The sequence below is a fragment of the Hydra viridissima genome, unplaced genomic scaffold (assembly GCF_058129835.1).
Source record: "Hydra viridissima isolate aposymbiotic clone 2 unplaced genomic scaffold, HvirCarnegie_v1 scaffold_4, whole genome shotgun sequence".
Taxonomy (NCBI): Eukaryota; Metazoa; Cnidaria; class Hydrozoa; order Anthoathecata; family Hydridae; genus Hydra; species Hydra viridissima.
In genome coordinates this window covers 5,462,137-5,488,121 of record NW_028324303.1, presented here as the reverse complement: position 1 = coordinate 5,488,121, position 25,985 = coordinate 5,462,137, and the positions used below count along the sequence as shown (strand labels likewise).

General features: G+C 29.8%; 5 protein-coding genes across 5 annotated transcripts; 2 read left to right on the top strand and 3 right to left on the bottom strand.

Annotated features, from left to right (window-relative positions):
• Positions 1-160: 160 nt before the first annotated feature.
• Positions 161-8,229, bottom strand: LOC145183602 (DNA-directed RNA polymerase II subunit RPB9-like). Its single transcript, XM_090084273.1, has 6 exons — positions 8,088-8,229; positions 6,617-6,671; positions 809-882; positions 578-652; positions 373-424; positions 161-290 (listed from the first exon to the last, which is right to left on the bottom strand). The coding sequence occupies exons 1-6, from the start codon at positions 8,165-8,167 to the stop codon at positions 231-233; spliced, it is 396 nt and encodes a 131-aa protein (XP_089940399.1). The 5' UTR covers positions 8,168-8,229; the 3' UTR covers positions 161-230.
• Positions 8,230-8,620: 391 nt separating this feature from the next.
• Positions 8,621-14,792, bottom strand: LOC145182970 (SNW domain-containing protein 1-like). The gene is made up of 12 exons (XM_090084268.1): positions 14,607-14,792; positions 13,765-13,849; positions 12,796-12,864; positions 12,415-12,675; positions 11,828-11,934; positions 11,088-11,328; positions 10,384-10,630; positions 9,931-10,033; positions 9,657-9,774; positions 9,412-9,569; positions 9,078-9,230; positions 8,621-8,870 (listed from the first exon to the last, which is right to left on the bottom strand). Exons 1-12 carry the CDS (start codon positions 14,765-14,767, stop codon positions 8,834-8,836), a joined length of 1,740 nt encoding a protein of 579 aa, XP_089940394.1. The 5' UTR covers positions 14,768-14,792; the 3' UTR covers positions 8,621-8,833.
• An 835-nt stretch (positions 14,793-15,627) lies between these two features.
• Positions 15,628-17,555, top strand: LOC149889529 (choline/ethanolamine transporter flvcr2a-like). The gene has a single exon (XM_090085042.1). The coding sequence runs from the start codon at positions 15,954-15,956 to the stop codon at positions 17,397-17,399; it is 1,446 nt and encodes a 481-aa protein (XP_089941168.1). The 5' UTR covers positions 15,628-15,953; the 3' UTR covers positions 17,400-17,555.
• A 451-nt stretch (positions 17,556-18,006) lies between these two features.
• On the top strand, positions 18,007-21,285 carry LOC145182783 (sodium/hydrogen exchanger 6-like). Its single transcript, XM_080058019.2, has one exon. It carries the CDS (start codon positions 19,184-19,186, stop codon positions 20,924-20,926), a length of 1,743 nt encoding a protein of 580 aa, XP_079914145.2. The 5' UTR covers positions 18,007-19,183; the 3' UTR covers positions 20,927-21,285.
• Positions 21,286-21,762: 477 nt separating this feature from the next.
• LOC149889528 (zinc finger BED domain-containing protein 4-like) lies at positions 21,763-24,700 on the bottom strand. The gene is made up of 4 exons (XM_090085138.1): positions 22,884-24,700; positions 22,674-22,722; positions 21,928-22,002; positions 21,763-21,870 (listed from the first exon to the last, which is right to left on the bottom strand). Exons 1-4 carry the CDS (start codon positions 24,698-24,700, stop codon positions 21,763-21,765), a joined length of 2,049 nt encoding a protein of 682 aa, XP_089941264.1.
• Between the last annotated feature and the right edge of the window lie 1,285 nt (positions 24,701-25,985).

The following is a 25,985-nucleotide window of genomic DNA, read 5'->3' as shown; positions in this document are numbered from 1 at the left end:
AATTAAAATGAAACAACATATTCTTTTTTAAAAAAATCAACATTAAGGTATGTTTTAAATGACCTTTTTTATTTGTAAACAACTGTTGATTTCATTCATTATAGCATTTTTTAATTGACTGCTACTCAGCCCATTATTGTTATCCAGGACTATAAAAAAATAATTTCTTTATTTTCTTCTCATTTATCAATATGACATGATGATAACATGCAATTCTACTTCCAGTTTTCTTATTCAGACCATTTATGCTGGCAGCTCATCCCACAGCATACATAGTATAGACGCATGTGCTACAAATTAATAATAAAGCCGATTTTAACAACATAGAATCCTTAAGAAATTTAAAAAGAAGAATAAAATTAAAACATTTACATCAGCTTTATTTGACTGTGATTGAAAGAACACAGCTTCATTGTGGCCACACCTGTTGAAGAATAAAAAAACAAATTAAGTTGATGCAATACCTTCATGGAAATTTGGTCAGTTTTGTTTGTGCATACCTGCTATAAATTTAATTTTAAGTTAGACAAAAAGTGCTATAAATTTAAAACAAAAAGATTTTTCTGAATAAAAATACTTAGGACATGGATGATCAGTTGTTTTAGGAAGAGTGGGATCTGTAACAACATCTCCAATAATCTGTGATAATTCACTAAAATAAAAATTAAAGACAATCTTAATTCATATGAAAGTTGTACACTTAAAAATAAAATGAATTTCAATATCCAATACATAGAGAACAGGTTTGCAGTATTTCTTTTATAAAACTTTTAGCATTAATTAAAACAATATTTGAGGATTTTCTTACTTGACATCATGAACAATCATGTTAACATAAATGCAAGAATTCTGTGCACGTTCTTGGTAGGTGCAATTTCTACACTAAAAACCGAGTGTATGTGTGTGTGTGTATGTATATATATATATATATATATATATATATATACACACACACATATATACACACACACATATATATATACACACACACACATATATATGCACTTAACCGCAAAATTAACGCACCACTTATACATTTTGATTTATTTTAATTGTCTTAAATATTATCATATATTTTGACAAACATATTAAGAGTAGAACACATGAGCACTTTGATGATAACAAAATTGACTCTAAGGATGGTGAAAAAAAAAAAACACCAAAAATATGGTTCATTGTTATGCACACTAATACAGCTTAAATTGATACATTTTTCACATATCAATAACTAGCCTAATGTTATTACAGTCTGAAAGCACCATGGAATACTTTTAATTAGAGATCTAATTATCTCTTGAGAGGAATCTTCCAACATGCAGATAAGACTTTGTCGCAACTCATCTAGGCTGTTAGGTGGTGGATGTTGGCTTCTAACACGCCATCAATATATGGTGCAAAAGGTACCACAAAAGGTTCTAAAATGTCTGCTCTGCATCGTTGAGAAGTCAGACATCCACCATCAACAACAAAAAGCTGTGTGTGAGTTGTTAAAGATATTCAGTCCCATACCATCAATGAGCCACCTCCTTATAAAGTGGTTTTTTGAACGTTACCAGCGAGATATCTTTCATTTGGTCTTCTGTACACTCTTGGGTTGCGATCAGAACTTACAAGGCAAAACCTTGACTCATCTATAAATAAGACCTGTCCCCAATCATGTATTTCCCAATTCATATGCCTCCTTGCAAAAGCCAGTCTGTTTCTTTGGTGGCCTACAGAAATCTGGGACCAGTAGCTGGTGGCCGAGGTCATAAATGTAAATTATGGAGTCTTCTTCTTATGGTATCTTGACTAACAGCAGTTGCATGAACCTCATCAAGTTGTATTTGGAGACTTGCTGCAGTAGTGAACCATTCTCTCAGTGTTCAAAGAATTAAAAATTGGTCCGCCACAACATTGGTAGCTTTGGCCAAGTCTTTTAGTGTGATCATTGGTCTCTACAAACCTTTGTAGAACCCTATCGACTGTTGTATGAGACACTCTAAATCTTCTATCAAGTTCGCGATTTTGTTAATTCTTAAAAAAAAAGTAACAATTGCAACACATTTATCACGACTTAAATTTTATCTAGAATGCTGCATTGCAAACAGATGTATTGCTCAAATGACAGTTATCTTTTCTACTGTTAAAACAATTTAAAACAAATACATACTTTTCTTTTAGAAATGAAGTTTAATTACAGCAAAACATGCTACTTATGAAAAGCTGCTATAATTTTGAAATTAAATAAGGGAAACGGAATTAAATCAACAAAAGGCATAACAATAAACATTATTATCATTTTTGTAATTGATAAATCCGGGCAATACATAATATTTTTCCAAATAAATGGAAAAATATTATGTATTGCCCGGATTTATCAATTACAAAAATGATAATAATTGGAATTTATAAGTGGTTTATTAATTTTGCAGTTAAGTGTATGTATGTGTGTGTGTGTGTGTGTGTGTGTGTGTGTGTGTGTGTGTGTGTGTGTGTATTTAAATTTAAACACAAATTAGTAAATTTAGGTAAAGCACAAACATTGAATAATGAAATGGAAGCAAAAAATGTAGGTAACAATATTTAATTTACTTTGGGGAAGTCCATGAACATATTTAGATTTCTTGGTTAAAATAACATGTTGTTTCTCATTAATATATTTATATCAGCTGTTTTTGGTAATATTAAAGGTAAGATTAATTTTAGTATTAATTTAATGAAATATATAAAATAATTGAATAAATTTGTTTTTTAAATAGAAATTTTGAGTTGAACAATGGATTGCAGTGCTGAAAAAAGACATCTTATTACAAGATTATAACAAGAAGGAAAAACATGCATTTATTCATGAGATATTAGGTTGTTCTCAAATGATTAGAAATGCTTTAAAATGAAAAAATATAGGTGAAAAAAGAGACTAAAAAAGAAAAATTACTGAGCTTGAAGACAGATTAATAAAACATACTGCTGTTGCTGATCCTTTTATAGCTTCCCATCATACTAAAAATTCAAATTTAAGCATTTGTTTAAGAACATTATGTAGGTGGTTAGTAAAATGTAAATTAGTTGCCAGAAGTCAAGAAAAGTTTCCTTTTTGAAAAAAAGCCATGAAATTTTCCTGCGTCAAGATGGTGTAATATTTTGTGGTCTGATGAGAGCAAAATTGTTTTATTTGGGTCAAATATGTGTAGGATATGTAAGGAGGCCACCTAATTCTTTGTACAAACCAGAATACACTCTAAAAACTGTTAAACATAGAAGAACAAAAATAAATATTTGGGGTTGTTTTTCTTATTATGGTGTAGGACCAATCTATAAGATCGATGGAGTTACTGTATCAATTGAATTACAAAACATCATGTTACCCTATGCAGAGGATGATATGCCACTCAAATGGGTTTGCATGCAGGATAATGATCCAAAGCATACTAGTTGCAGAGTGAAAAGTTGGTTTGTAGAGAATAGGATTGTAGTTATGGATTGGCCTGCATAGTCACCTGATCTCAGTCAAATCGAAAACCTTCAGACAGATCTAACAGAGGCTGTTGATAGTGAAAAACCAAAAAACAGCAAAAATTATGGAATATTGTCTGGAATGCTTGAAAAAACATTCCTTTAAAATGTTATCAAAATCTGATTAATTCCATGCCAAATAGGTGCAAAGCTGTAGTGAAAAACCAAGGGCATGCGATTAAAAATTAATTTCTTAGTATTGTTTAATTACTTTTATTTCACTTTGTTGTTAACAAAATAAATCATTTACAATATAACATTAAGTAAATACTAATATTTTTATGTCCGACCTATTGTTTATACTTGTATAATTATTGTAAATAAAAACAAAAATTTTAGATTTTTAACTCACTAATTTACAATCTTACATCTATTTAATTCATAAGGTTTTGCCAAAAATAACCAAAAAATTTTTTGGAAAAGACAGTCTCACCCTCCAAAAAGGTTATAAGTGATTATTTGATTCTAATTTAAGAAGATCAGAATGTTTAAAGATTATTTAGAAGTTCTCTGAAAATCTTTAAATTTATACAGCATCATGTCCATGTTGCTTTGTAAAATCAATTGATTATTTTTACAGTAATTATACTAATGCTTCATATCATGTGACCATGTAGTTACTAAAAGTCATGCTTACAGACATTAAAAATTAGAATAACTAATCATAGATTTGGATGACAGCTGTAGTAGGAATAAAACTTGGTAAGTGTTTGATATAATTTACAATCCATATTTAAGTTTGGTTTAAAGCATAAATCATCATAGATCTACTAGATTATTTATAGATAATAACTGAGTGATAAAGAGTAGCATAACATAAATAAGAAAGACATTTTGAATAACAATCAAATCATAAAAAAAGTGTCTACACAAACAATGCTGCTAATTCAAGATTTTGCTGCAACATTAAAAGTTTGTAGTTCTCTTCATTAGATATCATTTGATAGGCATTAGCATGGCTGGTCTCAAAGAGTTTATCAAGTTTTTCAGAATACAGTTTTTGATTTTGTAAATCTTTGTCAATGCTTCTAGAGTAATTCCACATTAGTCCAGCTTGTTTGCCATAAACATCTTTAATCATCTTTATGACATAATTTTTATGCCATAAACATTTTTAATCATCTTTATGATTTGATTGTTATTCAGAATGTCTTTCTTATTTACGTAATACTACTCTTTATCACTCTGTTGTTATTTATACATAATCTAGTAGATTTTTTTTTTTTTTTAAAAAAAAAATGATTTGCTTGACAAAAATGCAGGTTTGCTTTTGTAGTTAACAAAGTAGGTTTATGTTCAACTCATTAGTACATTGGGATAGAAAACGTCTACTTAATGACACTAGTAACATTAGCCACAAGTTTGACCAACTTTCAATTCTGATAATTTGACTAAAATTTCTGCTACAGGTAAAGTTACTGCTGATTTGGTTTTTGATTATTGGAGACACTCATCATTGGTAGATGCTTTGATACTAAACCCTGTAACATAGTCAGAATGAATGAAGCATGCTTCTTCTCAAGTCATCAGGCAGAACTTGCTGTAGATGGTTTGCCAGCAACATATGTTTGAGGTGACATTGGCAGATCCCTTTAGCGTCTGCCTAGGATGGCTTTCTACTGGCCAGATATTATCATCTTTAAAAAACTCCATAACAAATGGGCCAAATTAAACCACCATAAACCATAAGCATGTCAGACTCCATTGATCAGTGTGTCAAAAAAACTGAGAGTTCTATCCCTAGCAGCACATAAACTTGTTTAACTTGGTGACCATATTTTGAATGCATGATTAGTTATGGTTAAATTCAATTCTCTGCTGTGAACTTTATCCTTTAACCATAGTTTATCCTTTAATCATACTTTATATCTTTTAATCATAGTTTATCCTTTAATCATACTTTATCCTTTAATCCATAATCTATCTTTTACTCGCTGAAGCTTTATGATGACATGAAACTGTACTTGAACTTACTTAAGAGACTTAAGAGATTTGCAATTTGTCTTTACATTCATGCAGTCATGCTATTTCTGTTTACATTCAATCATGGTGATTTCAGCCAAGTCTGATTGAGGTGAAAAATTTATTAAAGTCACTGTCTCAAAGATTTGCAGAAATGACTTTCTTTCACACTACAGGTCTTGATGATGGCTTCCTAGGTGTTCCCATTGAATAATGGCCTGAAAACCTATCATTCAAGAAGGCCAAAGATTTTGTAAAGAACTTGGCTTGTGTAAACAATTATGCAGAGCATGGCAGAGCATTGATCCAGACATTCATTGCCATAATTACAAAAGATGAAGTTCAGAAATGATATCTGCTGCAAATCTTAAGGCAAAATCAATAACTGTTGATTGCAACTGTGAAAGTGCTGTAGAAATGTAGATTGGATTATCATAGCACACTGATTAAAATTTTGGCTTTAAAACTACACAAAAATTAGGAAAAACAAAATTAAGTTACACTTACAGCTTTTATTTGTGCATATTATTTTTTTTATTATTATTAAGAGAAAATGGTATGATCTGATATAAAACTTAGAAAATGGTATGATCTATTATAAAACTTATTAAGAGAAAATGGTATGATCTGATATAAAACTAATTGTGTTGATTTTGATGTTTTTATAAAATTTAGGTCTGCTATACAAGTATAGGTAAGCTTATATTTAAATAATTTAGTAGATTCTACATACTTATTTATTCCCATTTTGTTAAACATATATTGAACAATTTATTAGAGATACCATAAACAAAATATGTTAATACCATAAACAAAATTAGTACATTTCATGCCATTTTGAAGATGTTATAGAAATTTGAGCTTCTCTAAAGCATCTTAAATTATGAAATTTAAATTCAAACCAATCAGATTTATGAATTAATTATAAAATAGCATCATATGATCACAAACAAACTTTCTGAAAGGTAAGACTTTAAATTCATTTTTAAAAAGTTTTTTGGGATACCCTACATACATACATACATACATACATACATACATACATACATACATACATACATACATACATACATACATACATACATACATACATACATACATACATACATACATACATACATACATACATACATACATAAGTATAACAAATATTACTTACACTGTAATTCAGTATTTTTCTTTCTTTATCTTCTTTAGGATACAGCATGTTATTGCTAAAGTAGTTTCATTTAAATTTAACTCATTTCTTTTTACAATATAACAAAGAACTTTCATACAAAAAATTTAAAAAGCAACAATTTTATTTTGTTTTTGTTTTTTTTTTACCAAGATGATTACAAAATTTTATGAAGGAGTAAAAGAATGTAAATAAAAAGCGAGCAAATACAAAATACAAATGGTTTAAATGCTGAAAAAAGAGAAAAAATGTCAATTTTAGACAAAATCAAATTCATCTTTTTTTCACTTTTAGTAGCTTATCTGCTAAAAATAAATTTTTTGCATGTAAAACCTTAAATTTTTTTGCAAAGAAGAACAGATAGTTAGAATTCTTGAAATGGATGTAACTCTCTTTAAAAGTCTCCTTGAAATTGTTTGTACATTGCCATCTGATTGGTATCCTATGCCAGAGTTTACATAAAGTATCAATTCATAAATGGCAAGTTGAAGAATAGATAGTTTTGCCTATTGGAATGATAGGTAAATAGATGCAAGTTACAAAACAGTTCATTAATTAGGATGACAGTTTTTTTTATATGACATTAAATGATAATTAATCCATAGTTAAAAAAAAAAATTAATTTTCTGTTTTATTTTCAATTTTTTCAGATTTCAGACCATATATATATTCTTGAAAACTGGCAACTATACCCACTTATTCAAAAACATCAGTGCCAACAAATGCACCTTAACATTGTGTCAATAACTGTAACCTACCAAAAAGGTTGAACCATAACAAATGTGAGTACAAACTGGGCATCTTTCTTATGCATTTTTTTAGTGAAAACAAATGAAATATTGATAAATTTTTGAATCAATTAATTTATTTGATTATTGTAGATTCTTTAAAAACTACTCTAGATACAGTACACTAGCGGATTCCAATTGTTGTCAATTTAATTGCTTTTAATTAAAAATATAAATCAAAGTTCACAGCATAGAATTGAATTTAACCATAACTAATTATGCATTCAAAATATGGTCACCAAGTGAAACAAGTGCTAAATTTGTGCTAATAGATGCCACTTTAAATTGAGAAGAGTTTTTAGAAGCAAATTGAGAAGAGTTTTCAGAAGCAAAGGTCGTAAACAAATGATATGAAAGAAACCAAGTAAATAAAAGTAAAAATGTAAATCTGATTTTAAGATTTAATAAGTAACAAAATTGATATAATTTTTAAAATTTTAAAAACTTGAATTTCTTGATAAATATCCTAAAAAATGCATGATAGATGGTAGAAAAAAGTTGATGATTGACAACAGCAAATAAGCTAGAGGCTAATTCTACTTTTTTTACACTTAAGTTTCTGAGCTTTTGAAAAAACTTTATAAATATCAGAGGGTAAAAGAAAATTATTCAGAAATTTCACATTAAAAAGTTTTTATTTTCACTAAAAAAAAAATTAAACACACCATTCTTGGCAGAACTTTATCCCAACAAATCCAGGTCCTGAATCTTTTTCAACGTGCTGTTCTTCATCTCCATGGAACATATTTTATTGCACTATTCAAAGACTAAGTATAATGAAAAACAAGTTTGTGGTTAATATATATAATGTTAATTGTTAAACCTTAAATTTACTATCAATAATTTTGCACTGTACCAATTATTTGGTATGCAACAACAGTCAAAAGCTGAAAGTAAATGAATTTTAATTATTGCATTTACAAAAAGGTAAGTGCAATAACTAAATTGAATATATATAGTGGCTGAATTTTTTCTTTTTTTTTCAAATTTTTCAAAAATCAACTTTTTCAAATTTTTCAAAAATCAACTTTTTCAAATTTTTCAAAAATCAACTTTTTCAAATTTTTCAAAAATCAACTTTTTCAAATTTTTCAAAAATCAACTTTTAAGTGGAGTGATAAAGACACTCCAAAAATATAGATTTAGAATATAGAGTACAGAAAAAAGTTATGAAATAAGAAAGTAAAAAAAATCAAAATAATTATTAGTTAACATTTTACACTATTATTTGGTACAATAGTCTTTAAAATTTCACACCATTATTTTTTACAATAGTCTTTAAAATTTCAAACCATTATTTTTTACAACAGTCTTTAAAATTTCACACCATTATTTACTACAAAGGTCTTTAACATTCTCCAATATTTTGTATGGATTAAAAACAAGCATCTAGTAAATTTTTATGCAAATTTTAATGCTTGGTACGCTTGGAGGATTTGTCGTAGTCTCTAAAATTAAAAAAACAAACAAATAATATTTTTTAAAAAATTCATGAATGTAAATAATTTTTAAGAAAGATTTCACTCCAAAATTTTCAAGTATTTAACTTCCTTAAAACTATTAATTGCTTTACAAATAAAAACACTCAACTTATAAAAATAATTGTTATTATGCATTGAATAAAAAGCCTCTAACTTATAAATATCAAAACTAACTTTTCAGTTTTATCTGTGCGTTTTCCACCACGCTTAGCATCTTGCAAAAATTTATCCAATTGAAAAGGGTCTTCCTCTTCTTTTTCAAACTGAACTGGACCATCCCTGATTTGATTACGATCAGAACCCGCAAATTCTTTATCAGCAGTAAATCTAAAAAATTAAATAATTGAAATTGATTTTATGAATGGTCATTTTGATTGGTTGCTGCTTTTTATTTTACATTATATAATTTAGTTAATTAAGATAATTTTAAAAATTGTTTCTATGTTTTAGCTAATATTAAACTTATCAAAAATAAACAAAAATGAAATAAAGTGTAACTATTTCGTACCGCTTGGAGCTTTTAATCAAACTTTCAATATCATCTCCATATAAGTCTTTATCTATATTTTTTGAAGGTCTATAAATTGAAGAAACAGCATCTGTTTTTCGCCATGGTTGGTCATATACATTGTAACTATCATCTTCCCCAAAACCACTGTCCATACCCTGAGCAAACAAATTTGTGCATAAGTTATAGCTATCTTAAGAAAATAAGAACTTTGGTGAGATTTTTGAATGTAAAACATAATAAACCTCATTAGTATTAAAAAGTCTCTGATCATATAAAGCTTCTTGGGATACGCCAGCATTTGGTAAACCAAGAGCAATTTTTTCACTAATATCTCTATCTTTGTCTCGCATATTCTTTGATCTAGATATCAACACAAAAAAATAACATTTTTATGAACAATTAAAAAGAACAAAGAATTATTTCATTTTTTTAGTTTAAAACAATTATTAATGTATTCAGTAAATGCTAATGTATTCAATAAATGATAGAGATTTAGAAAATAGTTAAAAACCTCACTTTTTCTCTGCACCAGCTTTTGATATTCGCTTATCCCTTTCACGCTCTCTCTGTCTTTCTTTCCGAACAGCATCTCTTTCAGCTTCATCAGAATTTTTTGATGCTGAAAGAAATTTTTGAGAAAAAATATTAAAGTAAAAATATTAAACTTTAAACAGTTTTTAACTTTACATTTAAAAAGTGGAATTTTCATTATATTAGTGTTTTGAATTAATAGTTGAGGATTTTATTTAATAGTTGGAAATTTCGCAGTACACTATATAAAAATCTTAATATAGAAAAAAAAACTTTACAGTAACATTTTTAAAAACATTTTATCTTCCCTAAAATAAAATAAAAAAAACTGGACTAATCCAAGTAGATAAATGCCTTTCAGCCTGGTGCACAATTAACCTTGATGTTTAATCAAACTTTCAACCTTCACTTTAAACAAATCAAAATATAAGTTTATACCTGAATGTAAGCCAGATCTCTCCTGTCTTGCTTTTTCAGCTAATTCTCTTAACTTAGTTTCTTTTTTCAATTGGTCTTGCTGGGCAAGTTTTCTTTCAAGGTTTGCTCTTGTTTCTACTGCTTCTCGAGCTTTTCTGTCAGCAATATATAATGATTCAGCAAGTTTTGCAAATTTATCATTAATAGTTGGATCTTGAAGTCCTCTACCATCAGCAGCTAATCTTTTGTCTAAAGGTATTGTGTAACCCTGGTGAAAAAAATATTGTGTTAGAAAAAACAAAGTTTCCACAGAAAAAAAAGTAGAAATAACAATTCAAAAGATAAGTGTCACATATATATATCAAAGATTACCATTAAATAACTTTAATTTTTACTTTTTTTAATCTTCTAAATATGATGAAGACACTGGGACTACAAGCACTTTTTCAATGATTGATTTAAAACCAGCTTATAAATTTAACTTTTTTTTGAAAACAAACTTTTAAAAATACAAATTGAAAAAGCTTTATGTAAAAAAAAACCAAACATTGTATTTTAGAGTATACTTGTTATTTCTTTATGAAGCTTACTTTTCATTACATTATACTTGATACTTCTTACTTGATAAATGTTATTTAATAATTGCTTATAAAATAAATGTTATTTAACAACACCTTACAACTTTAAAGTTAATGAAAAACTGGGAAAGATTATGAATAAATTACTTTAGGATTTTTCCAATTTGATATACATGGAGGAATCTTCCATTCTTGCTGTTCTTTCACACTTGTCTTTCTTGTTGGTGAGTGCATAACTGGGGCAGGTGGGGAAGGTGGTCCTCGGGGAATTTTTGTATTTGTTTTAAAGCGTGGAGGTTCCATTGGATCTTTCTGTTGTTCTACCATTCGTATGACACGTTGCTTTGCACCTGAGTTAAACATAACACCACCCTGTGACGGAGTATACCTACAAAAAAGTTAACTCTAACTTAAACCTAGTTAGCAATTATAATTTATTATAAACAAAAAATAACAACATTGAATTTAGCAAATCAATCTTTAAAAAATGCTAAAGATATAGCTTATAAGGGTCATTGTGATATTTGAGAAAAACAAACATATTTTAAATTATGAGTTTAATTTAAAATATGTTTGTTTTTCTCAAATATCACAATGACCCTAATAAACTATATCTTTAGCATTATACCATTGTACACTTGAAAAAATACTGTACTTTAGTATTAATGTTAAACAAAAGAAAGACAGAACTTTCCAAGAATGGCATGAGGTTAGAAGTTATCTTTTAAGATAAAATATTCATTTATTATTCAGATAAATCAATAGCCAAAGAGATTCTTTTATTAATTGAAAAGATGATGCTGCACATCCACTAAGCAATTGCATCCAACATATAATACCTAATATATTCTATACTTAATTTATATTATGCCTAATTTACTTAATACCTAATATATTGAGCTGGAGCAGTTTTTTGAGCTACTTGTGTTGGTTGAGCTGCAGCTATTTTTGAATTAACCTCGAGCTCCAATGCTTGCCTTGTTTTTTCAGCAATCTGAAAAAAAAAAGTAAAATTTTATAAAAATGAAATCTTATCAAATGAAAAAGTAAACAATGTCCAATAAACTTATCCAAACTTATCATTATATATTAAGAATAGTTTCAGATGTAAATTTAATTCATCTATCATTTATTCAGATATACATTTAAAACTTTGTTAATCAATTGCTGGCAAATAGAATGCAACCATGACCAGCGTACAATTTAAGTTAACAAGTGACAACAGTGTACAATTTGAGTTAACAAAAGATATAATGAGGATAAACTATGACGATGTTTTTGTTTAAATGTTAATATCCATTAATTTTGAAATTGTGAACTTGTTTAATTTTTGCCAAAACAACATTTTCATCACTATGTTGAAACATTTTTGTAAGCAAATTCAACATGGAAAATTTTTCCATATGCTGGAGCATTTCTTTTGCCAGCTATTTTGCTCTAATGATTTAGACCAACAATTGAAAAATAATAGAACCTCTTGCATCTTTTCTTCATCAGGTCTTGCAAGGTCAGGATCATCATCAGCTTTAACTTGCTTCTCTACAAGATCCTCAAATCTTGAATGTATAATTTTGTTTTTAGGCTGGCCCTGGCGTAATAAGCTATCAAACTTAATTCTTCCTTCAGCATCCATCTGAACTGGAATAGCGTTAGAGTTTTCTCTTCGCTCTCTACCCATTCCAAGAGGAAATTGTGCAACCATTATTTCTGGAAATGCCCCACCATCACTGAAATCCTATAAAAATCAAGATTTTTATTCAACGAAACAAATTCATTTGAATATTTCTTATAATACTTTTAAAATTCAATTACATGGAGAAATAAAATTTAAAATTGTATATGAAAGTATATTTACCTCTTGCCTTCGTGGGACCCAGCCCATACGATGGCCATATGGTGGAGGACCAAATGAAGCATTTATCAACTGAAAAAAAAATACTAGTCATTAGAAGAATTAATAGTAAAAACCTTATTTTAGTCAAAATAATAATTGTGAGTTAAAAACTAAACATATCATGAGTGAACTTTTGTTCTAATTTGTTTTGATAAAAGTAAGTGTATTTAATGCTTGTATTTGTATGTTCTTAATCTTGTAAACTCAACCCTGATAATCCCTAATTCACTGATAATCTTTTCAAGCATCAATATGCATTCTGATGACATTTCACATGTGAGACTAAATTTTTGAAGAAAAATAGATAAAATGCAAAGAAGGGTTTTGTACTATTGTAATATTGATCTATGAATAACCAACTCCCATCTATTAATGATCAATAATGGGCACAAAATTCAAGAAATCAATATACAAATGCAAGATTATGTTTGGAATTAACATTAATAAACTTTGTTATTACCTTGTTGTTGGAGGAGAATGCATGATAAACAGAAATGGAATAAATATTTTAGACTAACATATTATGACAAAGTAATCAAACCATAAACTAAAACAGATTTTACTTAAAAGGAAACTTCTACCTGTTGAGGTTTTAAAACCTTATAACATTTGTTAAAAAGCTAATTAATTTAAATCTTTCTTAGTTAAATGTCACAAAGTGTTCAAACAGCGGATGCATTAAATTGATATACAAGACCAAGCGAAAATAGCGTAATTGAGAAATTTTTTTATATCAATCAGATTTCACAATTTAAAAATTGCTATAGGAAGAAAGTTTAGAGGCTGTAAAATGTTTGGAAATTTGGGTTTGGGGAAACAGTTCTAAGGGAAATACCTCTTAGCTTATCTAACAGTTACAAAACATAAAATCTCTCTGTAAAAATGAGGGATCAACTTAATGGCTGAGTTAACTTATACATTATAAAGTACCTGATTGCTACCGTGATAAGCAGCTTCTAACTCATCATCAGCATCATCATGCAATGTCATCAGTTGAATAGGAGCAGGAAGTAATCTGAAATATTATTAAGTAAATAAAATTTTTAAGTAAACCAAAATGTTACTTATCTTATTATAATGTATCAATTTTTCTATTGATCAGTTGAAAAAAAAATTTTTTTGGATATATAAAAAAAAAAAAAAAAAATTATACCTTAGACCTTTTACTGTTTATTTTTAAAATGTGAGTGTTCTATAGAACTCTTATAGCACTCATATTTGAGGATGTTGAAGTATTTTACAATTTATGCAGCCTCAATCAGTTTCAGTTTCTTAGTTAATAAAAATTATAGGGTTTCACACAACTGTCTAACATCTCTGTTGAATTACTCAATGTGCACAATGAAATCTGCACAGATTATTTAACAAGCACCTTATTAATTCCATCATTGAAAGTAGAGGTTATATAAAAACGTAAATAAATTAATATAAATCTTGTAGCACAAAATAAAATAGATATAAACAAACTTTTCATACAAATTACAGTAGTTTACAGTAATTTTGAATAGTTTTATTTGATAGAGTGCTTTATATACTTAAACAATTTTTTTTTCTAACACAAAAAATCTATTTATTGCATTCAGTTTGGAGTTAAGTCGTTGTAAATTAAAGTAGAGCTAGCAAAAACCTAATTATTGTAATAACATAAGCATATAATATTGCTGCTAGTTACATTTTTTGTTAAGTTGACAAAAAAGATGCAAACTATTATGATTTTGTTTTAAAAATAACCTTGTTAAGTGAAATCCATGACAAGATAAAATAATACTAACCTGGCTAAAGACATTTTTGAGGATTGTGTAATAAATTTGTGTATTATTAGGCCAGCAAGAAATATTTGTACTAAATTTCTTTCGCCAGTAGTTGTTACGAAAGGTAATGTAAATCTTAATTTTCGATATTGCGATTTCCGCGTGTGGTCTATTCCTGCCATTTGGTCTCACATAAAAATACAGTTCAATACATTATACAACTTTTTAAAACTATATGATTGTATCAAGAAATTCTCTAATACATGTTCAAAGTTCTGAATTTAGAGAAAGTAAATTTTTACGTTATGTTTATTTTTGTATGAAAAAATGTCTTAAGTTCGCAAATTTTTAGCTTTTAAAGAAACTAAGTAAAAAAAGGGGGTTGCTGTCTCCTCGGCCGCTCCCATTTCGACGGCCATGATTTTATGATTTTTCACAGTCCCAATACAACTGACGTAAACAACCTCAGGAGTATATTTATGGAGGTTCGTAAAATTTGAGTAAACATTAAAGTTATTTTACCTTTATTTTAACATCTTATGTATAAAATCTTAACACCTTATGTATAAAATTTAGTTATACGTTATGTTTATATATTCCCATATATAGATTTATATATAAACCATATCATAAACTTTTTTAAGCTTTAAAAATTAGACTCGGAAAACACTATTTTGGGATGATGGCTCAACTTCTTAGATCAAAATCGTTATATGGTAAAATTCTTCAAAAATTTTCAAAAAACCTTTAACTTTATTTTAAATTACGTGAAGATTCGAAAATAAAACTCTAAAACAAAAATGAGAAAAACATTTAGTCATTTCCTTGATCCACTTTCTTTTTTAGAGATGAGATAAAACCATTCTGGTCTGCATAATTTAACTGCAAATGCAGTATTTCAATTTTCATTCTTTATCTAATTGACATCATTTATTAGTTTGCAATCAAATATTTCAAGCGCAACAACTGCATTGTGGATTATTTAATCTTAGTATGTTTTTTTTTTGTTTTTTGTTTAAAAAAAAAACAACAGGGATTACTATAGTAATAGGTTTTTTACAGCAAAAGAATTTAGATCAACTGACATTCAATGTTAGGAAATTAAAAAAAAAAAGAGTTGAAAACAACCCGGTGATATTTTGTAGTCTTTATTCTTAATCAAAACTGTTCAAGGAAATGATGTTATTTTTACAATCGCTTTTAAATTTGTTGTGTTTAAGTTTGACAATACTTATCTCGTCTTTTCCACCATAAAACGTATTGATTGTCTTGTGTTGTGGAGAATTGGAGTCAAGCTAAGGAGAACCACCCTTTTATTGTTGACAAAAAGTAATGAAAGAGATAATCAATTTTTACTAAAAGGCAAAGATGTCCAACTTCCTCTTCTCAAACGAGTTTCAAAAGTTTTTTAAAGACAATTCCAAATTATTTTCTAAATATACATACTGTAGAAAAATGAGTAAAATCGTCATAGATGAAAAACAAGATTTAAATGACAAATCTGCGGAAAAACCACTCATCAAAGAGAGAAAAAATATGAAGCGATGGATCGCTCTTTTTATCTTTTCGCTTAATACGACGGCGTTGGGAGCATTATTCATGGGGATTAGTCCCATCACAAACATTGGTGCAAAGTATTATAAGGTTAATGACGTTGTGATTCAATGGACATCCAACATTTTTGTTGCTGTTTTTATTTTTTTTGCTTTACCTGCATCTTACATAGTTTATAAATTTGGGATGCGCTTAGTACTTTTTTCAGTTGCTGTACTAAATGTACTGGCAACTGGTCTCCATTACGTCGGATATCGTCAAAATATGTTTTACTTTATCATTATTGGACAAATATTTTCAGCAGTTGGAAATTGTGCCGTCTGTCAAATGCCGGGGCGGCTGTCTTCGATATGGTTTGATGTAAACGAACGAGGAACTGCTACTGCAATTGGGTTTTTTATGAATATAGTTGGTGTAGCTATTGGGTTTTTACAATGTACACTTATGATTCGTGATTCCCCAGACTCTAAGGAACTTAGTGAGAATTTTCGGCTTTTCTACTTGTCGCAGTTTGTAGTCTGCATTTTCATTATGCTTCTAACATTCATCTTCTTTAAGGATGCACCATCCGGTTATTCTCGCTCTGGCCCGATGGTTAACGAACCTTTCTTTCGTTGCATAAAAATGCTTTTAAGAAGCAAACATTTTGTCGTAATGTCGCAAGCTTACGCTATTTGTTATGGACTCATGACCACTTACGCAGTAATACTCAGCTCTATAATGACCCGGAAGTTTCAAGGAAATGTTACAGACATTGTCGGCTGGATGGGTTTTGCCTATAATATCTTTGGAATACTTGGTGGTTTAGTAATTGGAATTATTCTTGATAAAATTAAAATGATCTATTGTATGGCAGTTTTTCTCAACATATCTTCTGCAATTTTATTATCGGTTTTTATCATAGTATTGGAAAAAACCAGTAGTTTGTATGGAGTATTTATAATGTTTACTGTATTTGGAACATTTGGTTTCCCGTATCTTTCATTGGGATTAGAGCAGGCTGCAGAAATGACTTATCCTGTTTCAGAAACAACATCAAGTGCTTTTATTCTTATACTAGGTAATATATATGGCTTATGTTTTAGTCTGACATTTGGATATCTTGTTCAATTTGGCAAGTTAGAAGCTGTATACTTCACTTCTGTTGGGTTAAATGTTTTAGCTGTTGCTTTAACTTTTGTTTCAAAAACTAAAATGAAAAGATCTTTTGCAGAATCCATTAAAGTTATAGAGCATTCCTATGTAACATTAAAAGTGTAGTGAAAATATTTCTGCAACACTTACTCTGAATGCATTTTAAATAAAGAAAAAGGCAATATTAGTTTCTGCATGGATTGTGCGTTGTACTCCTTGTTAAAAATTTACTTGAAAACATTATTTAATATTTTTCTTTTAAAAAAGTTTTGAAGTAAATAGTAGTAAAAATTTTTCTTCTTTTATACAATATACGGTAGGGAAATTTTATCTTGAGGCCAAGTAGAACAGGTGAGGCAAATTAATTCTGAGGCAAAACAGTACATGGTCGGGCAAATTAAGGATTTAGATCAACTAGTTTGCATTCTCATAATCATGGACTTAAATCATAAAATAAACTCCTGTCGATAAAACTGGTTAACAAAAGCGTTAAATTTGGCTTCTTGTTTCAAAATTGAACTTGTTTAAGAAGAGATATTTACCTTTGAAAATGCTTTATACTTCTTAAAGATGAAAGGAGCTTCAGGGAAAAGCGACCAAACCCACCTACCTGAAATTATTTTTATGCTGCTGAGAAATCAAAATATGTTAATCCAAAATAATTTATTATTCTGAAAAGTATTCTAATTCGAGTATTTAAAATTATCATGCAGCAAAAAAGCTTACAATTTTATTTTTGCGACTTTCATAAAGTTTGTCGTTTGGGGAGAAATAAAAATGTGCCGATAACTGCATAACGTGAATCTAAAACCCGCGTGCACAAGCAAAAGCTGTTTAAGCATTTTATTTAAAAGGAACTGTTTAATTTAAAGATGCTGATCTGGTCTGGAAAATAAACTGAGAGAAAGCTGAGATGACTTGTAAATATGTACAGTCGAGGGTGCAAAAAACAAATGTGTCACCTGGGAAATTGAAGTCAAAGGAATTAAAAATGTAAAAATATGTCTTTAGATTCGAGATGCAATTACCTCGGTGGAAGATTTGTGCGTGTGATGAAAAGAATTTTGTGAGATACTTTTGATAGCATTTTTACTCCGAATATTGCTAAAGATAAATACATTTTTAAAAAAATCATTATATTTGTCAATCTTCTGACTTTCCATCAAACAATCAGAGGAGTAAAGACACTTTTTTTCTTCATTAATTTTTACCAAATTAAAATGGTGAAAGAAAAAATCTTATAGCTGCAACCGAGCAAATTGTTTTAAACGTTTGTTGAAATTTTATGCTAGTAGTTTGTTAAGACTAATGGATAACTTGTTAAATAAATAAGAAATTTTCTATATTGAAGTTAATTTATTTTTAATATTCTCAAGATGTTGAAATATTTTTCTTTTCATTTTAATAAATAATTTGGCAAAAGATTTTATCTAAAAAGTCATTTACAAGTTATTAGAAGCATCTTTACTTACTAAAATTTCTAATTTAGTTTATCGTTAAGGCTCCTAACAAACACTTTGAGTTTGCAGGAAAAATGATAAAAATCTGTTCAAATTTTGACCTCATCAGCCTTTAGGAAAACATATGTAAGAAAGAATTTTAAAAAACAACAACATAAAAACATGAGTTTGCGCATTACATCATTTGAGTAATCCTATTGCACAAAGGCATTAAAAATATAATTTAAGTTTAGTGCTAATATAAAATTAAGTTGGTTATTAGTTGCTTGTAACATTTTATTTTTATTCGGTACATATTCGGTATTGTTTATTGCTCTGTTTGACGTTGGTTATTTGCTCCACTGAACACATAAAAGCAAGAAGGGCTGCTGTTTTGGTATCTTTTATGTAAAAAGTAAAAAATTTCAATTAATTAAGGATTTCAAATAAATTAACTAAAATAAAGAAAAAATGAAAATACTTCGAATAGTTACGAATGCTGTGTTTCGGTTGCTGATGGCGACGACGTTATGTTATTCTTTTGACTTGATTGACGACATATCAGTTTCGCTAGAAGGACAAAAAGAAGAAGAAATAACATCGAGTCACAAAACCGATAGCTTAAGTATGTTAATCCTTATAACGTTGCTTATCGCTACCGTTCTTGTAATATGGCTGTTCAAAATCAGAAAGTTTAGTGTATTTCACGAAACGGGTGTAGCCATGCTGTTTGGTATAGCTGTGGGTGGAATAATTAGGTATGCAGAGGATTCCGACGGAATCGAAAAAGCAGTACACATAGGTAGCTCAGAAAATTTGACAACAGCTCCGAGAAATTTATTGATGAATATTAACGGCACTGACTATTCTTACATTTTGAGCGGAATTGTGCAGCACTTAACTGGAAGAAATGAAGGCAACGAACTCGAAGACAAGTCATCTTTTAATCCAGAAATTTTTTTTTACGTTTTGTTACCACCCATAATATTTTATGGAGGTTATAGTTTAAAGCGAAGGTATTTTTTTCGCAATCTCGGAGCTATCTGTATGTACGCTTTTGTTGGAACTTCAATCTCATGCGTTGTAGTTGGCGTTATGACGTACATGTATAACAAAATGACGGGGGTTACCTCTACTTTTGATTTCACAGAATGTTTGTTGTTTGGGGCGATGATTTCGGCAACAGATCCAGTTACAGTTTTGGCAATATTCCACGACATGCATGTTGACGTAGATTTATTTGCATTTGTATTTGGAGAGAGCGTATTGAATGATGCTGTCGCGATCGTATTATATCGTGCAATCGAGGCATATTTAGCGTATAACCCGTATGAAGCAAGACAATTTAATGCCTACTCCTTTTTATCAGCCATGGGAGATTTTGTTTCAATTTTTGTCGGATCTTTATTTATAGGAATTTCAATGGCATGTGTAACTGCGTTACTGACAAAACTTACAAAAATAGGAATGTTTCCTATTCTTGAGACTGCTTTATTTTTCCTAATGTCTTACTCCACCTTTTTAGCAGCAGAAGTGGCAAACTGGTCTGGTATTGTAGCAGTTTTGTTTTGCGGCATTGCTCAAAAACATTACACTTATAAAAATTTGACTCCAGAATCAGCCATCAGAACAACACAAACGTTTGAATTGCTAAATTTCCTTGCGGAAAACTTTATATTTTCATACATAGGCTTGTCTTTCTTTTTGTTTAACTACCATCAATGGAATTTTGGTTTCATCGGAGTTGCATTTTTGGCAACCCAAGTTGGTCGAATACTTAATGTATATCCCTTGAGTTTAATACTTAATTGCGGAAGAATTAGAAAAATTTCATGCAAACATCAAAACATGATGGCATTTGCCGGACTAAGAGGAGCAGTTGCTTTTTCATTAGCTATTAGAAACACAGTATCGATTCCGAGACAGATGATGCTCACTGCAACATTATCTATAGTGTTAGTCTCAGTAATCTTATTTGGTGGTTTAACTTATCCATTTGCAAAGCTCATTGACCTTGAGACCGGAGTCGATGAAATTGAAGAAGAATTCAAAGCAAAAAGATTAAGCTTAATTGACATTAATGATCCCTCTAGTAGCACTCCGGAGGATCGTGCAGAAAAGAAAAGATACGAAAAATCTTGGATAGTAAGAACATTTGGTGCTTTTGATAACAAATACTTAATGCCAATCTTAACAGACGAATATGCAGAATGATAACATTGCAGAATAAATGTATTCTCTCATGAATATGCGCATAGCACTTATTCAGCGCAACCATCACAAAAGGTTAAGTTCACCGTTATTATTCCATAAACATAACATGCAGGCAGATATCATGAAGCAGTTACTAGCAGCTAAAAAATCTGCACCGTAAAATAGATAAAGCAAACCATTAAATTCACACAAAATCTGCAAGACAGGTTTAGATTGCAACAAATTATATATATATATATATATATATATATATATATATATATATATATATATGTATCACTTTAGGTTGCAACAAATTATAGGTTAAAAGTAAATTTTTAAATGTATATATATGGTACATACTAATCTATAACGAAAAAGAATTTAGTCTATAAAAAGTGTACTAATATTTCAAAAAATGAACTTAATTATCATTAATATATATATATATATATATATATATATATATATATATATATATATATATATATATATATATATATATATCCAAATTAAGATAAGACAAAAAGTGTATTACAATAATATGTAAATTATCAAAAACATGTAAGATATAGCTACTTCTGTATTTTTTTAATATATTGTCTAGTGTCCCATGCACATCAAAATACAATCTTTATTACAAGTAAAATGCTATGTGCAAATTAAGCATACTGTGCTCTGCCGCGGGGTGTAGAGGGGGTGGTCAAACATGAAAATTAAGACAGTAACAAACAGTTATTACTGCTACATTACAATTTATCACTAAGTCAACTAAGTTTTATATTACTTATCAGGCTGGCAAGCTGCACTACACTATGTTAGATGACTACAATAACTCTCAAATTTTTGTTTAATTATTACTGATATATTCCTGAAACACAAGATCCTTTGCTGGCATCTGGGAACAATGTTCGATTTTCTTGTGCAGCTTGAGGTAAGAACTGTTTTTGCATTTCATCATTGCTCTAAACGGAATTAATTCTTAAATTTATTTGACCTTTTTTTTCAGCTGTGTATTTCACCATTGACAATGCTGTGAAAACATTTTTAGTAGTTGTGAATTCGTCACAACCATTCATCGGCTGTGATGCGTAAACCTAAGGAAATAAACTTTAAAAATGTTGTTTTTCAACATTTGAATCAAAGATACCATGAAAAAATTGCAGGTTGTTTGCTAAAGCTGTGATAGATACAGGAGGTTCAAATCAAGCTTAAATATAGATGTCTGAACAAATAGGAGGAACTTGGATGTATCCTACTGTTTATACAATTTTAACTGGTATCCAAACATCCACATTTATAACAGTAGAGTATACTTGTCACCAACTGACACTATGCAGGGCATCAGGTGCACGGATGTGAAACTTTGATATGTCAAAGGTTATGACAAGAAATTTTATTCTTTCTTGAAAGGTCTAAATTTTCTTCCTTCCTATTGCTATATCAAATTTGGCGTGTCAATCCAGTCAATATGCTCCCTGGTTTGAGTATTGCAGCTTTAATTTTCAATAAAAATCTTTTCCAATTTTATCCTTATAAAATGGCGTCGGCAAGCTCCATTATGTTATCAGTAGTGATCGACCGAAACCGAAATTTGAGCCGAAACCGAAAGTACCGAAATTTCGGTTCAGTAAAGCCGTAGCCGAAGCCGAAATTGAAAATTCGGCCGAAATTTCGGCCGAAGCCGAAACCGAAACAGCCGAAATTTGAAAAAAAATGTTAAAAATCCCTGAACCTTTTATGATCACCGAATTAAAGCAAAAAAAACTATTTTACGTATATCTAAGCAATCACCATGTAACATAATTTGATAAAAACTATAATATGTCACAAAAAAAAAGTAGAATATGTCAAGACATTTTAATAATTAAAGTTAACAATTGAAATATTTTCTCTACAGAATAAAATTTTTTCCATGTTTTCTGGCAAAAGTCTGTTTCTTTCATTTGAAAGAATGTCTCCAGCAGTTGAAAACAACCTTTCAACTTCGGTAGATGTTGGTGGAGGTGTAAGGAATCTCTTTGCCATTTTTGCCAAACCAAACTTTGCTTTTAATGTTGTTTTTTCTTCATACTCTTTCCAAAACTCTAAACAGCATGAAGATGTTGGGCTTTCTAAGTACTCGTTTAAAACTTCCTTTGCTAATTTGGAAGTTGGATATTTGGACCTTGTATTTTGTGACTGTGCAATTATATTTTGCATCATTGAAGAAAACCCAGTGTTCTCAATAGACTTAGTTTTCATCACAGGAGTAGTTTCATTTTGGCTCAAAATGGAACTGTCTAATTCCAAAAGAACTTGTTTTTTTGCAGCTTGAAAGGCTTCTTGGGATCTAAAGAAGTGGTGCTTGTATCTGGGATCAAGAAGTGTTGCTATTGCAAAATGATCAATGGTTTCTAAATCAAAAAAACGTGCCTCCATTGCTTTCTTTAAAGCATTTTTCATGCCAATCACTTCTTCGTCATCAGAGGGAACTTCGAATGATTTCAGGATAGTTGTCACAATTGGAATACATGCACTGATGCAAGCATCCTTTCCAGAGAGCAATTTGGTGGCTTCTTCGAAAATCACTAAAATGTGTACCAGCTTCTCACACAGGTTCCAATCCTGTACAGTGAACTCAATGCCGCTGGAAGGACGGATTAGCAGCGTGGTAGCAATTGCTGATTTCAAGTACAGAATTCTTTCAAGCATGTAATATGTTGAATTCCAGCGTGTTGGGACATCATTTTTGAGTCCGAGCCTGTCAAAATTGTTCATTTGAACCTCTTGTTGTTTGTAAAGCTCAGCAAAGAAGGAATTTGAAAAAGAAGCATGAGTGCAAAGCTTTCGACATTTTTCTATCAAGTTTACAGCACTCTGGAGTGAAAAAAGTTCTTTTTTAATCACTAGTTGAAGTGAATGATTTAGACACCCAGCAGACTTGTAAACACACTGTGGTTCTTTGAAAGCTGCTTTTATATTTGCAGCATTGTCTCTTAAGCAGAATGTGATCTTGTCCTTTAGCTCCCACTCTTTCACAACATTCTCAAGTCTTTGAAAAATGTTTGAAGCAGTATGTTTTTCATCAAACTTGGAACATGACAGGCAGAATTTGATCCGCTCCCATTTGTCTGAAATGAAGTGTGCCATCATGCCCAAGTACTTATGATGAAAGGATGACCAAGCGTCCAGAGAGATGGAGATAGTTTCAGCATTTTTTTCGTTAAGCATAACTTTCGTTGCAAGCTTAATCTTTTCATAGGCTGGATTGAGCATGCTTCGGTAGTATTTCTCACTTCCAATGTCAAAGTGTGGTTTAAAAAGTGCATGATGGCGTAAAAATCCCGGATTATTCACAATTGACCAAGGCTGTAAGTCGAGGATAATCATTTCAAATATAGATCTATGAAACTTAAGACCTTCTTCGGAATTTGAATCAATTTTTGAGATATTGTCAACCCAGCCAGGCATTGTAAATTGCAGCATTTCAGTCCTCTGGCGTTTTGATCTGATGTCAAATAAAGGTATTGTTCTTTTTTTAATTGTAAGAGGCTCAAGCTGATCTGAAGTTGGTATATTTTCAGGATTGTCGGTAGTTGTGAGTATTGCTTTTTCAGTTAGGAGATTTTTTAGAGTAAGCTGTGGATGCCGACTTCTTAAATGTGATGAAAGTCCGCTAAGTGATTGAAGTTTTGGATTGTGGGATCCACGAGATATTTTCAAATTGCAGATATTGCAAGTTGCGTATTTGGAATCACTGGCTGTTACGGTAAAATGATTCCACAAATAGCTTTTCTTTCGATTATTTTCCATTGTAAAATTTAGCACTGAGAAACTTTGATTAAATTATTGATTTTGGTTACTTAACTTAAATGTTAACTTATTTAAAGAATGATTTGAGAATAGTAACTTGAATCAATTATGTAACGTGACTTCAATTAAAATTTCTCAAATTGTTATAGTTAAAAATTGATTTACTAACAAACGATTAAAATTAGGAAATCGTCATGATCCCACTCTAAATTAAAAAAAAGTTATCTAGACTTTAAAAAAAATCTTATAAAAGTTTCGGTTCATTTCAGTTGTGGTTTGAACCGAAATTTCGGCCGAAACAGGAAAAGTAAAAAATTGCTGTCGCAGAAATTTCGGTTTCGGCTTCGGCCGAAACTTCGGCCGAAGCCGAAAGTTTCCGTTCACTAGTTATCAGTGTTACAAAGCATTAGCTGCAAGTAAACTTGAACAGATGTAGGTGTTGTATGGTTCACTCTAACCATACATTTTTTGTTTTTCTCAACATTTCGCGCTTTTGGGGATTTATAGACCATTTTGTGAGCAAAAAGCTTTTGGGGTTAATTGGCACAATGATCGCGGAGCTAGTTGGCAACATGGGCCAACTTACAATTTTTTGCATTGGTCGTAAATTCACTTAAGTTATATAACACTGCAGATCTACGAAATTATAAAAGATAAGTAGACAGGCCTGTAAATTCTAAAAACGTTACAAAAAGCGCTGTTGATGCTATTTTTATAGAAGGAAAATTTATTCGATTAACTTAAGGGCAACAAAAGTTAAGGTAAAAAAATTATTGGCTAAAAATTATCAAGAGTTTTCATAAAAAAAGATGCACTTTTATTATTTTGTTTTTGGAGGCGCTTTTCGTGCCACCAATATTTTTTTTATATAATGTTTGACACTTGAACATGGTGCTTTTTTGACGCTTGCCAAATTCATATTCTTTTGAATTGCAGTTTGTTATCTTCAAAAAAGTTCATCCAGAAATGTACAGAATTCAAAAACTAAAACTGTAGCAAAGTAGCCACGGTCTCCCCAAAACAAGTAAATGATTAAGTATATTTTGTGCGTTTACGAAAACAGAGTTTACAACCCAGACAACAGTCACGTTTGTAATGTTATATGCCGGGTTTTTTTTCGTTTATGAATGAACTTCTATATCTAGGTGCACTGCACTGGGGTAAATAATTTTGGTCAAAGATATTAATGTTAATATTAAAAAAATATACTATAAAGATTAATAAATTTTATAGTTAACAATCGTTTACATAATATTTAAATCACTAATTAATTCTGATTTGTTTT

Bases quoted from the DNA above. Each gene is read 5' to 3' on its own strand.
- LOC149889529 (XM_090085042.1), top strand. From the start codon at position 15,954: ATGTCCAACTTCCTCTTCTCAAACGAGTTTCAAAAGTTTTTTAAAGAC.
- LOC149889528 (XM_090085138.1), bottom strand. From the start codon at position 24,700: ATGGAAAATAATCGAAAGAAAAGCTATTTGTGGAATCATTTTACCGTA. The intron at 22,723-22,883 runs GTTGTTTTCAAC...GACATATTATAG, and splicing joins ACATCTACCGAAGTTGAAAG to TTTTTATCAAATTATGTTAC. The intron at 21,871-21,927 runs GTGAAATACACA...AATTCCGTTTAG, and splicing joins TTTTCACAGCATTGTCAATG to AGCAATGATGAAATGCAAAA.
- LOC145183602 (XM_090084273.1), bottom strand. From the start codon at position 8,167: ATGTTCCATGGAGATGAAGAACAGCACGTTGAAAAAGATTCAGGACCT. The intron at 425-577 runs GTATTTTTATTC...ATTCTTCAACAG, and splicing joins ACTGATCATCCATGTCCTAA to GTGTGGCCACAATGAAGCTG. The intron at 291-372 runs GTAAATGTTTTA...ATTAATTTGTAG, and splicing joins CACAGTCAAATAAAGCTGAT to CACATGCGTCTATACTATGT.
- LOC145182970 (XM_090084268.1), bottom strand. From the start codon at position 14,767: ATGGCAGGAATAGACCACACGCGGAAATCGCAATATCGAAAATTAAGA. The intron at 11,329-11,827 runs GTATTAAGTAAA...ACTTTTTTGTAG, and splicing joins GCTCCAGCTCAATATATTAG to GTATACTCCGTCACAGGGTG. The intron at 8,871-9,077 runs GTTAGTTTTGAT...TTTTAATTTTAG, and splicing joins CGCACAGATAAAACTGAAAA to AGACTACGACAAATCCTCCA.
- LOC145182783 (XM_080058019.2), top strand. From the start codon at position 19,184: ATGAAAATACTTCGAATAGTTACGAATGCTGTGTTTCGGTTGCTGATG.